Source organism: Budorcas taxicolor, chromosome 6 (assembly GCF_023091745.1).
Source record: "Budorcas taxicolor isolate Tak-1 chromosome 6, Takin1.1, whole genome shotgun sequence".
In the NCBI taxonomy this organism is placed as follows: domain Eukaryota; kingdom Metazoa; phylum Chordata; class Mammalia; order Artiodactyla; family Bovidae; genus Budorcas; species Budorcas taxicolor.
Genome location: NC_068915.1, coordinates 103,689,843 through 103,703,899, shown reverse-complemented (window position 1 = coordinate 103,703,899; position 14,057 = coordinate 103,689,843). Strand labels below are relative to the sequence as shown.

Here is a 14,057-nt window from a genome sequence, read left to right as displayed (position 1 = left end):
ACTGGCCAGACATCATTAAAATATTCAGGAAAAAATATACTCACACAATCCACTTGCAGTTCCAGGAAAAGAAAAGGAAAGCAAGGACACGGGGCTCTGCTTTCGTAATAATAACAACTGTCCTGCTTGCTGCCTGAGCCTTCAGGCCAGGGGAGAGGCAAGCACACTGGGTGTTGTCAGGTGTTTGTCCCCAGCTGTCATGCTTGACGTGTGCTCCTCCATACACTCAACGAATCCTATTTTCAGCTTCTCTGTTTTCTCTTGCAGAGACATCAAGCCAGACAACATATTGCTGGACGAACATGGTAAGCCTGTTACTTTTTCTAGAGACTGTTTCAGTGGCAATTTTGAGGCTCTGGGAATCTGGGGTGGGGGCGGCTCCTGGTGAGTTGAATTTTAGGGTTGACTGGAAAGCCTTTTTTGTTTCAATCCTGCTGAATGGACACCCGTGTAAATTTCTGGTCTGTGTCCTGCCGCGGTGAGTCGAGTCCAACAGCCCAACCTATCTGAAGGTTTCGCACCCAAAGACCTCATTGTTCACATCCTGGTGTGAGAATGACAGGGCCGGAGTGGGAATGGGATACAGGGTTGGAGGCTTTGAGTCTCCCCACCCCTGCCCCCCGGCCTGTGAATCCAAGGGCTTCAGAAAAGTCACTCACACTCACCTCTCAAAGCCTCCATGCCTTCCTTGGTATAACAGTCAAAATGGTACCCACGTTCCTGACTGCCATGGGATCAAGTGGGATAGAGCATGCCTGGTGAGTTGGACATCAATCATCAGTAATCCGCTAAAGCCTTTCCTCACCCGGGCTTCTCAAGCTTTCATGAGGAGTCAGGGCAGCTTCTTAAACTGATTCAGTAGACTGAGTTGGGTCTGGGACTCTGCATTTCTCCCCACTCCCAGTTAAGCCTGACACTGCTGGTCCATGGAGATAGTTCCCTGTCAATGGCTTTCTGACTCTGGTCTTATCAGAATCCCCCTGGGGGGCTTGGTAAGAAGCAGAGGACGGACCCTGCTTTAGAGAACCTGGGCCTCGGTGTTCTGAGTCAACCCCTGGGATGTGGTATCCAACCAAGTTAGGACCGCGAGTCCAGGGTACAACTCAGCAATGATGGACAGTCCACTGCAGTCCACTGCCAATATGTAGCTGCCGTTGGATGTAAAGCCAAGGCCAATCGTGGCGGACTTGAAGACTTATTCGCTGATGTTCTTACAGGAACTAATCCCTCAAGGGTTTGGGGGAGGGTGGGCTGGAGTGAGCAGGTGGGGAAAAATCCATGAGATGCTGCTGAATCACCCAGAGATGAATCTGTCGACTCTTCCACACGGCTGTGCTAGACCTCCCTCCCCGACTCCACGCAGGCTGACGCTGTGGCTCGGAGCCTCTCTAGGACTCGTGTGTCTCAGGGAATCCTACCTCACTGTAGGTATTGGGAGGCAGAGTGGGAATGGTGGATGGGACCGTCAGCGCTCCAATCTCCCGCCAGAGGCTAAAACCAGACCAAATGCCTTGGGGAAGTGAGTTGAAATCCCTGGGCTCCTGATGGAAGGGCAAGAATAAGCTCAGGATGCCAGGGAAAACTGGGCGGAGCCGAGGATGCAAATCAGAGTCCCCAGTTTGTATGTAAAAGTCAGGAATCCCAGACCCGAGTCTCAGCTGGTCCCTCAACTAGCTGTGTGTCTTTGGGCAGGTCACACAGCAGAAGTAATACCACCTGGCAGGGCAGTGAAGGTCTAAGACGAAACGGTGAAGGTCAGCTGCTGTCCCAGCACCGAGACATAAGAGGTGCTCATGAGGGCTGTGTTAGCTTATAGGACTCAGCCTTCCCTACCCTTTCTCTGCTCAGACCACGGAAGCAGGTGAGGTGGAGGCAAGCAGAGGCCCAGGCTGAGTGATGCAGGACCCCTGGCAGGGCTTTCCTGGAAGCCCTGGGCCTGGGAAGCAGGGTTCTGGCTGGAATACTCAGAGCCCTGCCTACTTACTGAGAGAGACTTTGGGACAAAGACCTTTCAGGCCCTGGGCAGCTTTCCTTCTGGAAAGCAAAATCAAGACAGGAATACCAGGCAATAGCAATAATTCAGCCACTTCATCTACAAAGAAATGAGATTCAGGGAGCCCGTGGGGTAGCTGGGCCTGCCTGATGCCACAGTTCCTGCCCGACACTATAGCCTTGGGACACAGCTCACACCGCCTTCTCTGCGTTCCCTCGCTCCTGAGTTCCTGGATCTGCACCCATCCTTTCCTTCCTCCCCTTCTGCACTTGGCCTCACCTCTCTACCTCAGCCCTTTCCTGTTTTTCAGATTTCCTCCCTGTCAGTCAGTTCAGTTCAGTCGATCAGTTGTGTCCGACTCTTTGTGACCCCATGAACCGCAGCATGCCAGGCCTCCCTGTCCATCACCAACTCCCGGAGTCCACCCAAACCCATGTCCATTGAGTCGGTGATGCCATCCAACCATCTCATCCTCTGTCATCCCCTTCTCCTCCTGCCCTCAATCTTTCCCAGCACCAGGGTCTTTTCCAATGAGTCAGCTCCTTGCATCAGGCGGCCAAAGTACTGGAGTTTTAGCTTCAACATCAGTCCTTTCAATGAACATCCAGGACTGGTCTCCTTTAGGATGGACTGGTTGGATCTCCTTGCAGTCCAAGGGACTCTCAAGAGTCTTCTCCAGCACCACACCCTGTCCTTCACCATCCCCTTATACAGTGTCCTGACCCTGAGCTGTGGTTTTGCAGCATTCCACACACTCCCCAAGCACCTCTTACTGGACCCTTCTCTCTCTTCTCTAAGCTCCTATTTTATTAAGCTTGGTGTGGGAACGGAGCACTGAACACTATTTCATACTAAGGAGTGAGTGGCTGATACCCTCCTCTCCTTCAGCTTCAGCATCCAGTGGGTGCCAGAAGGAAAATCAGGAGCAGAGATTCTCAGAAAACACAAGTCTCCTCCCCAGGAGAGAAGGACAGGAGAGGAGGCTGTGACCATGGTTTTCCTTTCTCTGATTTATGACAGCAGATAGAATCTCATTAGCTTTTCTTTTCTTTTTTTTTTCCTTTCTTAGTCATTGTTGCCTTTCTTTTCCTTCCAGCTCTACTGAGGTGTTATTGGAAAATAAAAACTGTATATATGCAGTACAATATGTTGTACAATGTGATTTTTAAAAGGTGTACAATATGATGATTTAATTCACATATACACTGTCAAATCAACTCCACAATCAAGATAATTAATATATCCATCACCACTCATATTTGCATTTTTACTGTGTGAATAGTGAGAACATTTAAGATCTACCTTCTTAGCAAATTTCAACTCCACAATACAGTCTTATTGGCTACAATCACCATTCTGTACATTGGATCTCCATAGCCTTTTGTTAACTGCATTAAAAAAAGTTTACAAAACAGATAACTGTGTGTTCCTATTTAAAGAGTTTGCTGATGAATCTCATTAAATGTTTTCTCAGAGAACAAGTTGGTTGCTGTGTTTACAATGAAGCATAAGCATAATTAAATAACTGCATTTATATTTTTATTAAAAATGTTCAAGATCTGCTGGGTACACAAAATCCAAGACTTATGGAAGACTCTGCTCCCCCAGTGTCTGCCCTGCTTTCCTGTCCCCCAGGCTGGATTTGTCTCCTAGAATGGGTCCTAATTCTCCTCTGAGATTGGGCTCTCTTGGCTAACAGCAAAAGCAGAGAGATGGCACATGCATCCTAGGTCGCTCAGTCGTGTCTGACTCTTTGAGACCCTATGGACTGTAGCCCGCCAGACTCCTCTGTCCATGGGATTCTCCAGGCAAGAATACTGGGGTGGGTTGCCATGCCCTCCTCCAGGATCGATCCAGGGATCCCTGACCCAGGGATCGAACCCATGTCTCTTATGTCTCAGGCAGGTTCTTAACCACTAACACCACCTGGAAAGCCTGAAGGAGACCATTCCTGGAGGTAAAAGGAAGTTGAAGGAAAAGGTAGCATTCTAGAGTAGTATGAGGAGAAGAGCTGAGTGTGTTTTAGGGCTGAGGGCAAAGTGCTTGAGGAAATCGGGAATTTAAACTGTAGGGGGAAGAGGAAGGGATTGCATTCAATTTTCTCGTGGTACAGTGATGCTGGGTGATGAATAACCACCCAAATATAATGGCACAAACGTGCATCCAGTTAAGCTCACAGGTCTCTGAAGCTTTCCTAGGCAGGGCTTGCTCCTAAGACTGAGGTACAACAGGGTCAGCTAGGCAGCTGCAGTGACACTGGCTGTGCTCCCTGCCACGTCTGGGGTTCACCTGGCTGCTTGCTGGTACACCATGACTTTGGTTCATTGACTAGACAGCTCAGCCCAGCGGCTCATGGGTCATCCTCTGGCACGTCAGCCCCATGTGACCTTGCATGGCCAGAGCAGAAGGAGCAGGGAAAGTCCAATCACTCAGCCTCCGCCTGTGTCACGTTTGCTGCCATCTCAGTGGGCAAAGCAAGTCATAAGGCCCAACCAACTGGGGGGTTGGGCACTGCCAAGTTGCATCCCAAGAAGGATGGATCCCAAGATGGGGGAAGAATTGCAGAGATTAATGCAATCATCTGCAAGATGCTCATAGAAAAGGAGTCACTAGCACAACTAGGGGTGCTGGTCTTTAACACATGCGGAACTTGTTATTTTTGTTCAGTTGCTCAGTTGTGTCCAACTCTTTGAGACCCCCATGGACTGCAGCATTCCAGGATTTCCCTGTCCTTCACTATCTCCCAGAGCTTGCTCCAACTCATGATCATTGAGTTGGTGATACCATCCAACCATCTCATCCTCTGCCTCCCCTTTCTCCTTTTGCCTTCAATCTTTCCCAGCATCAGGATCTTTTCCAGTGAGTCGGCTCTTCACATCAGGTTGTCAGAGTATTGAAGCTTCAGCTTCAGCATCAGTCCTTCCAATGAATACTCAGGGTTGTTTTCCTTTAGGATTGACTCTTTCCTTTAGGCTTGATCTCCTTGCTGTCTGAGGGACTCTCAAGAGTCTTCTCCAGCACCACAGTTTGAAAGCATCACTGGAGAGCTTTCAGTTCAGTTCAGTCACTCAGTCGTGTCTGACTCTTTGCGACCCCATGGACCACAGCACACCAGGCCTTCCTGTCCATCACCAACTCCCGGTGTTTACCCAAACTCATGTCCATTGAGTCAGTGATGCCATCCAACCATCTCATCCTCTGTCTTCCCCTTCTCCTCCTGCCCTCAATCTTTCCCAGCATCAGGGTTTTTTCAAATGAATCAGCTCTTCGCATCAAGTGGCCAAAGTATTGGAGTTTGACTTCCATCAAAATGGGCAAAGAACTGGAAGTCAGAGACAGAAGGGCAGTGCTTGCATTTTGCCCTGAGTGTCACTGAAGGCTCTTGTTCAAATTTACTGACCGTATACTGTTAGCTTTCTGCATCTGAGGGGTCCACGTTCTCACATTCAGCCAATCTCAGATCAAAAAACATTTGGGGAAAAAAATTCCAAAAAATGTCAAAAAGCAAAACTTGAATTCAAGGCTGGCAACTATTTATATAACATATACATTGTATTTATGACTATTTACATAGCATTTGCATTGTATTAGGTATTAAAAGTTGAAAAAACTTGGGCAGGTGTGCCCCAGTGGTAAATTCTACACCACTTTATACAAGGGATTCTAACATCCAAAGATTTTGGTATCAGTGGGGGTCCTGATGCTAGTCCCTTGACGATACCAAGAGACAGCTGTAGCTTTTTCCTCTTCTGTATGCAAAAAAGTGATTCCTTCATTTTGCAGACCTGCTGTAGGCCAGGCATTGTGCCAGGTGACCCAAGGACACAGAGCCCCTGTGGTCAAGAACCTCACAGGCTAGGGTAGTGTTTCTCAGCCATGGCTACACATCACCTAGGAACTATAAAAAGTGCCAATGCCAAGGGCCAAACTTAGAAGTCCTATTTGACTCATCTTGCAGGAGAAAGTGAGATTTTTAAACTTACCAGGTGGTTCTAAGGTGTACCCAGGGCTGTGAGAAGGATAGAGTGATACAGACCCAGCAAGGCCAGTGCTGGGCAGCTGTGCAGGAACACCAGGGCAGTGGGGCTTGGGGAGGAGGAGGAGGGAGGGTTTTCTGGATCCTGCAGCATGCATGGGGTCAACAGAGCATTGGGAAGGGCAACAGAGCATTCCGGAAGGCCAGTGAGAAAGCTCCAATGGTCTCAGGACAGCTGTCTATGAAGTGTAGAACTCACATTTCTCAGTGGCCTTGGGATGAAGACTTGGGGGTCAGAAACCTCACCTGGAGCTTTAGGGTCTTTCATACAGGCACACCAGCAGAGTGAATTTGTTTTCTCATTGTATTCACTGAGTCTTCTATTTCCTGTATGCGGATGCTTGACTTTTGCACACTCCAGGCCACCGTCCACTTTCCCTAAGCTCCCCTGTGCCAGGACCCAGATGACCAGGGACAGTCCTGTGCCCCCAGAAACTCCTGAAATTATTCAGACTAGCCAGTCCTAAGCCTGCTTGCCCTGCCTATCCTGTTCCTTCCCACAGAAACCACCAGAGAGGCTCTTGATCACATTTTCTCCCTTATGCCTATGTCTTGTGATCAACCCTGGTGCTTCCCCGGGGTGACCCCCAATGGTATGATGTGTCCCCTCCTCTTAGGAACCGTGAATGACAGGCTTATCTTTTCAACAGCAGCTAAGTCGCCTCAGTCGTGTCTGACTCTGTGCGACCCCATAGACGACAGCCCACCAGGCTCCGCTGTCTCTGGGATTCTCCAGGCAAGAACACTGGAGTGGGTTGCCATTTCCTTCTCCAATGCATAAAAATGAAAAGTGAAAGTAAGGTCGCTCAGTCGTGTCCGACTCTCCGCGACCCCATGGACTGTAGCCTACCAGGCTTTTCCGGCCATGGGATTTTCCAGGCAAGAGTCTCTTAATCCGTTGGCTTTACTATACCTCAAGTTTTCTATTAATAGACAATATTTCAGAGCACTCACTCACTGGACTCATTTTGAAGACTTGCCTCTCCATCTGTTGCTAACATATTTGTTGATAATTGTGATGCATGCTCCCCAAAATGGCAATATCCAGCAGCAGCAACACCCCCATCCCCCTCATCAGAACACTGTGTGTGCCATGCCATCTCCATCTTGGCAGGAAGAGAATCCAGGAAATTAACAGAAGGCGTGTGTTGATGCTGAAGCCTGAGATACAGAGATTGGAACAGCTGAGATGGAAGTGGGGAGAACCACCAGGGCAGATTGAGGGGCAGAGGTATTTCTACTAAGTCTGAGGAGCCAAGAGTTAGTGTCATTATTCTAGATAGGGTTCCAAGAGTTTACCTTAGGAATGCAGTTTAAAGCTATACTGGGATCCTTGGGAGGGCTGTATTGAGATTCTTGCTGAAGACTGCTGGGAGTGGAAGGAAGTGTCTAGTACCATGTGTTGTCTTAAGGTCCTGAAGACCCTGTGTAAGGAATCTCTCATGACCCTCCACTAAATAGCCTCCTGTATTAGCTTCCCAGAGGTGTTGGAACAAAGCCCACAAATTGAGAGGCAATCAAGAGCAGAGATGTATTTTCTCACGGTCTTGGAGACTGAAATCCAAGGTCAAGATGTCTGCAGGGCTGTGCTCCTTCTGAAGGCAACAGGGATGGGTAGGTGTCAATTCTGTCCCCTAGCTTCTGGTTTGGTGACATGCATACTTCCTTGGCTTGAGACGGTGTAACTCCAGCCTTCAAATGGCTTTCTTCCTTGGCTTACTTTCTACTTCCAAACCTTGTGCCGTGCTAGTTGCTCAGTCATGTCTGACTCTTTGTGACCCCATGATCTGAAGCCTGCCAGGCACCTCTGTCCATGGGGATTCTCCAGGCAAGAATATTGGAGTAAGTAGCCATGCCCTCCTCCAGGGGGATCTTCCTGACCCAGAGATCAAATCCAGGTCTCTCGCATTGCAGGTGGATTCTTCACTGTCTGAGCCACTAGGGAAACCCCATTCCAAATCTTGCCTGAGTGCATTTGAACAGCATGCATTTGAATGGCAGAATCTAAATCTTGCCCAGAACCCTAGCTGCAAGAGAGTCAAGACATGTTTTTTTGTTTTTCTCTCTCTCTCTCTCTTTCTTGTCCTTATAATACAGGGGGCAGGAAAGAAAGGAGTGGAAAAGGATACTAAGTGTCAAAAGATAATCTCTATCCCAGTGCCCCTCAGAGTCCTTGCAAAGAGCAGATCATGGCTGAGAAAGTGTTCTAAAAGCTTCTCTGCATCTGATTCGTTGTGATTTGTATGACTGTGTAAAGTCACATACCAACATATATATGGAAGGGGAGCACCTTGGTCAGATAGCCTTGGCTATGCTAGTAACTAATTAACCAAAATCTAGCGATTTAACATTAAAAGCCACAGAAGTAAAGAAAAGGGAAAGAAACAGAATTGTTGAGCTCATTCAAAAGCCTTGAGTGAGGTGGTGTTTAAGCAGGATCAACTCAAATAGGATGTGAAGGCTGGGCAGATTTTATGAAACACAGTATATCTGGGGGAAGGTATTGAAACTCATCTCAGCTGAGTTGTTCAGGCGCTTAGTTGTATCTGACTCTTTATGACCCCATGGACTGCAGCTGGGAATTCCCCCAAATCTCAGTCTAGGAGCTTAGGAAATCCCAGGCCTGTTGCATTTCTTGTTCCCAGTTTTTTGTTCTCTTCTGCCTAAGGAGATCTGGGAACACACAGATTGTTTTGATAGCCCTGCCTTCCTACCCTATGACCAACAAATGGAAGGAAGTCAAAGCAAATAAAGCAGAAGAAAATCAGAGGGTCACTTCATTCTACATCAGGCAAAGGCCTGCCTTCACACAGTCTGTCTTCCTACTGCAGTAAAGCCAAAAGAAGCCTGAATAAGCTGGTACCCTAGAATTTGATTTGTTTCTCTCCCTCTCTCTCTCTCTCCCCCTTCCTTTCTTTTTCTTTCTTTTTTTATTTCCTTCTTTCCTTCCTTCCTTCATTTTTTCTCTCTCTTTCTGCCACTGTCCTGAAGTAAGTTCAGTATGATCTCCATGAAGAGAAGTGGGAGGAAGGAAAAGTGTTCAGGATGCATGATCCTAAGGGGAGGATCGGCATCCAGGGTTCTATCACACTGGCATCTTGGAAGTACAGATATTATTAGCTTCATCAGCAGTGAGCTCTGGGGCCTGCCATGGGTGGGGCACCTGGACCCACAGCCAGGGTTCTCATCCTCTTGAGCATCCTTGGGCATCCAGCTGCATCTTTTCAGCAGCACCCCTCTGACCTCTGGCTTAGGCACGTTGTACACCCTGTAAACCAGCTAAGATGGAGACAGATGTTCATACGAGACTTGACTCTGAATTTCAGGGAAACAAGGTGAAAAAATGATGTGGTAGAAGATCATCTCTTACACAGGGGCTTCTTGCCATCCTAACTTCTGGTCTAGCACCCTCTGATGGCTACTACCTGAAGTCCAATCTTGGCTTCTGAGGACAGATCTAAAGAGAACTACTCTGCACTGAATAAAGCCTGCCATTGGGTTGACTATCCCCTCCCAAGCAGAATCTCATCTTCTCCCAGGCAGTGGCCTTGTTGGTCCCAGTGAGATCACTCCACTGTCCTCCTTCATTTGGTAAATATCCACACAGAGTTAAGGTTATTTCATTTCAGGAACTGAGAGAGGTGAAGGGGAGGGAGGGAGCATGGTGGAGCAGGAACAGACAATTGTGCAATGTGGCTGCAGGAGAAGCAAGTGAAAATACAACAAAATTCAGGATGCTTTGGATGCTTCCTCCTGGAATATGTAAGGAAAATGCAGGAATCGAAGTAGGAGTCACTGCTACTGGTAATGCTGAGTTGATTCTGTGCATCAGTAATTATACCCCAGTGCAGGGACTGTGGATGGAACTTTAGCCCTGTATAATCTCCATCATCCTATTCTATCCCCCAGTTCCATGGCACAGATAACTGACACATCCCTAGTGTGTAGTTTCAAGTGCCCTTCCCCCAAATTCACAGATTGTTGTTGTTGTTCAGTCACTAAGTTGTGTCCTACTCTTTGCAACCCCATAATCTGTAGCACACCAGGCTTCCCTGTCCTTCACTCTCTTCTGGAGTTTGATCAAACTCATGTCTATTGAGTCAGTGATGTTATCTAACCATCTCATCCTCTGCTTCCCCCTTTTCTTGCCTTCAATCTTTTCCAGCATCAATCTTTTCCAGTGAGTTGGCTCTCTGAAGCAGTGACCAAAATATTGGAGCTTCAGCTTCAGCATCAGTCCTTCCAATGAATATTCAAGGTTGATCTCCTTTAGGATTGACTGGTTTGAGCTCCTTACTGTCTAAGGGGCTCTCAAGAGTCTTCTCCAGCACCACAGTTTGAAAGCATCAAGCTTTGGCACTCAGTCTTCTTTACGGTCCATTTCTCACTTCCGTACACTTTTCATGCACATGCCGAGCCTGACGCTGACCCCAGGGAGTACAAAATCACAGAGATGGTGGCTAAGTCTCATTATCTGAGATCTGGTTGAAAAATTGATGCTGCTGTAGTCTTAAAAGTAAAAAATGGAATGTTGTCAACTCCTGTAAATATCGTAATAGCTCTGAGAACTAAAGAATGAAGAAAGGTGATAGCATTTGCTTACCATATTTCTTTCATTCCATCTTTTATTTGGTCAGTAAGTCAGCCAGTCAACAAACACTTGTTAAGTACATTTTCCAGGTCATGCCAGTGCTAACATATAGGGGACATAGAAATGAACAAGGGAGGATACCTGGTCTCAAGGAGACAGATACAGCAGATACAGCATAGTGGATGCTAGGATGGAAATGAAAATGGAGAGGAGTTGGGAGGGTCGAGGAGAGAGGCCTAAACTGGTCAGTCTGCCATGGACCAAGTATCCATGGAATTAAATTGGTATGTTGAAGCCTTAACTCCCAATGTGATGACTTTTGGGGCTGAGGCCTTTAAGAAGTAATTGGGTTTGGAAGAAGTCAAAGGATTGGAGCCCCCACAATGGGATTTGTGCCCTATAATGGGATGAAGGGACCAAGCTTGCTGTCTCCTCACAATGTGAGGAGACAGCAAGAAACTTGCCATCTAATCCAGGAAGAAACTAAGGACCCTACCATGCTGGCACTCTGGTCTTGGACTTCCAGGCTCTGAGACTGAGGAATAAATGTTGATGTTTACACCACCCAGTCCGTGGTAATCTGTTTTAGCAGAGCAAGTCAACTGAGACACAACCCCCTCATGGTAGTGAGTTTCCTGTTAGTGGAAGCAATCAAGCAAAGGCTGGATGTCCACCCATCAGTAATACAACTCTTGAGCCAGGTTTTGAAAGATGAATGGAAATCTGTCAGGCAGAGGGAAAAGCTTTCCGAATGGTGTCAAAGTCTTGGAGGTGTGACGAATTTCCATGTGTTCAGAGAAAGGAGAGAGCAGGGCTGGAGTACAAAATGCATTAACAGGGGCGGAAGGGCAATTGTTGATGATTCTCATTCAAACTTTTACTAATGGATCTCACACCATATACTGGGCTCATTCTCCCACTGATTTCTGAATGTTTTTAATTTACAGAAAGCAAATAGCCAAAAACTCTGTTCATATTTGTACACTTCGTAGTAAATTTCCATTCTCCTGAGAAGGAACTCAGAGGAGACCTCGTATGGCACTAATTTTCACTTTCCCACATCTTGACTCAACCAATAAAGGAGGCACACCAGGAAGTTTCAGCTCATCAGCTAGCACGGTGTGGAAATCAAAAGGGGTTCTGCTGTCTGGCACTCATGCTGGAGGTGAATTCCTGGGCAGACAGGTCTGCTTCAGAGCTGCCCCAGAGCCTCCACCCCGGAGGGCCAGGAGGAAACAGGGACAGGACTGGGTGACTCCACCCTGAAGGGGGCAACAGGGGACGGTGGAAACGCCCACCCGGAAGAGACTAGAGATAAAACACAGCTCCCCAAGTTTCAGCTGCCGACTGTGGATGGGTCACTGGTCTCTAGAACTTCAGGTTTGAGGAGGGGAAGGGCAGGACTTCCCTGGCAGTCCAGTTAGGACCTCACCTTCCAATTCAGGAGGTGCAAATTCAATCCTTGGTCAGGGAACTAAGATCCCACATGCTTCATGGACAAAAAACCAAAACCTAAAACAGAAGCAACATCGTAACAAATTCAAGAAAAACTGCAAAAATGATTCACATCCAAAAAATCTTTTTATAAAAGGGGATGGGTAGCCATACCCCACCCCCGACAAAAGTTCTTCAAGGACTAGCATAAACTTTGGCAGCAATTCTGTACCATTTATGCAGCCTTAACCAATAGCATCTTACACAGATGAGGGATGCATTTTTTCCCCTCTTTATCAGTTTCCCTGCTTTGAGTCCCCCAATAATCCACACACAAGCCAGAGTGATACAAATGAGTGAGATTGTGTCTCTCTTTCTCAAAACCCTCATGCTTGGGGTAAAAGCCACCTGAACCCTTTCCCCCTTTCTCTTTCTGGCCTCCTTGCTGGCCCTTGCAAGGTCCTGATGCTGCCAGCCTCCTCAGCCATCTCACTCCTCCCCCCAGAAGTCCACTGGCTTGCTGCCTTTCTTCTTCAGGTCTTTGCTCAAAGGTCCCATCCTCAGTCCCTCAACACCCAATTACCCTACCAGGTACTTATTAATATTAGAAGGAGGCTTATAGAATGAAATAACCTGCTGAAATCTTATGGTAAGTGGCTGCATGAATTAGGACACCAGCAGTGTGTGGCAGACAACAAGGAGCCCAACTCAAATCGCCCTAAGCAACGTGTTTTTCAGCACGTATAACTGAGGCCCAGTGGAATGTGGCTTCAGGCAGGGTTTGACCAGGCTTTGGCACCATTTCTTTGCTGTCCTTGCAGCTCTGGCTTCTCCAAGGATGGGCTTCATCTTTGGGTTGTCTTTCTTTGTGGCACCTAATGGCTTCTACATTTTGGGGCAGGAGTCATATGGCCACATCACACCAACCAAAGGCAGAGAATATCACTTTAGATAGCTTCTGGAAGGAAAAAGAAGAAAACTTTTCCTTTTCTGAACCCCCTAAAAATCATCTCCCCAGTTTTCACGGGCTCTGATGGTTCATATGCTCAGCCTGAGCCAACTATTTTTTTTTTTAATTTAAATTTCTTTATTTTAGTTGGAGGCTAATTACTTGAGCCAACTATTAAAGCCACCTGGAGACACGTGCTCCATCCCAAAGCCAAATTAAATGCAAAAGTGACTTTTAGAATGATTGATGGAGTATGATCTCTTTATTGCAAGAACAAGCCGAAGTCCTGTGATATGTGGATATGCATTTGCATAAGCGAAAGCGAGAAAGAATGGAGGAGCTAAATGAATCAGTGTGGTTATATGGCAGGTAGAGGAGACCCTAGGATGTTGAAAGGAGAGCCTCAAACACATATTTGTATTCTGTGATTTATTATAATTAGCTGGCATTACTTTCATTATGCAAATATTAAAGAATTTAAGAGTGGGGGAAATGAAACCAGATAAAAACCATCCATATTCTAAGATTCCAGAATTCCTTCCCAAGGGTACTGCTGTGTTTGGAACTGTACAGGTGTGGGGTGCAGAAACCACTCAGATGTCCACCTACTTTCACATACCTCACAGTCTAAAACTGGACTTGAATTTACTTGTTTGTTAGCACTAGAACTGAGGCAATGGGAGGGTGCAGGGATGGGTTGGCCCCAGCTGGAGATGAGACTGGAGCCGCACCTTGGCAGGATAATGCTGCGAAGAGCAATGCTTACAGAAAATGCCCTCATTGTTGTGTGGCAGTATGTTGTAACCATTTCTTGTGTATTATTTCTCTGCCTCCTCCCAACAGCCCTCTGAGATGTATATTTTGTTATCATCATCCCCATTTTACAGATGAGAAAACCAAGCCTCAGGGAGCTTGGTATTTATATTGAGGACATAATAAAAATGTTAAAGTTCAGAGGCACTGGTCCAGAGAGTGGAAGCTTCTGATAAATAAATGAGACACGTGAGACCAGACTCCTTCTTTCAGGAAAATAGTGGGGGAGGGGTATAAAGAG

General features: G+C 47.0%; 1 protein-coding gene across 1 annotated transcript in view; it reads left to right on the top strand.

Moving 5' to 3' along the window:
- The window catches only part of STK32B (serine/threonine kinase 32B), a 383,198-nt gene that overhangs the window by 310,218 nt on the left and 58,923 nt on the right, over positions 1 to 14,057 (top strand). Inside the window, exon 5 of the mRNA XM_052642065.1 lies at positions 268 to 305. Coding sequence (XP_052498025.1) covers positions 268 to 305 — 38 coding nt within the window. The remainder of the gene's footprint in view (positions 1 to 267; positions 306 to 14,057) is intronic.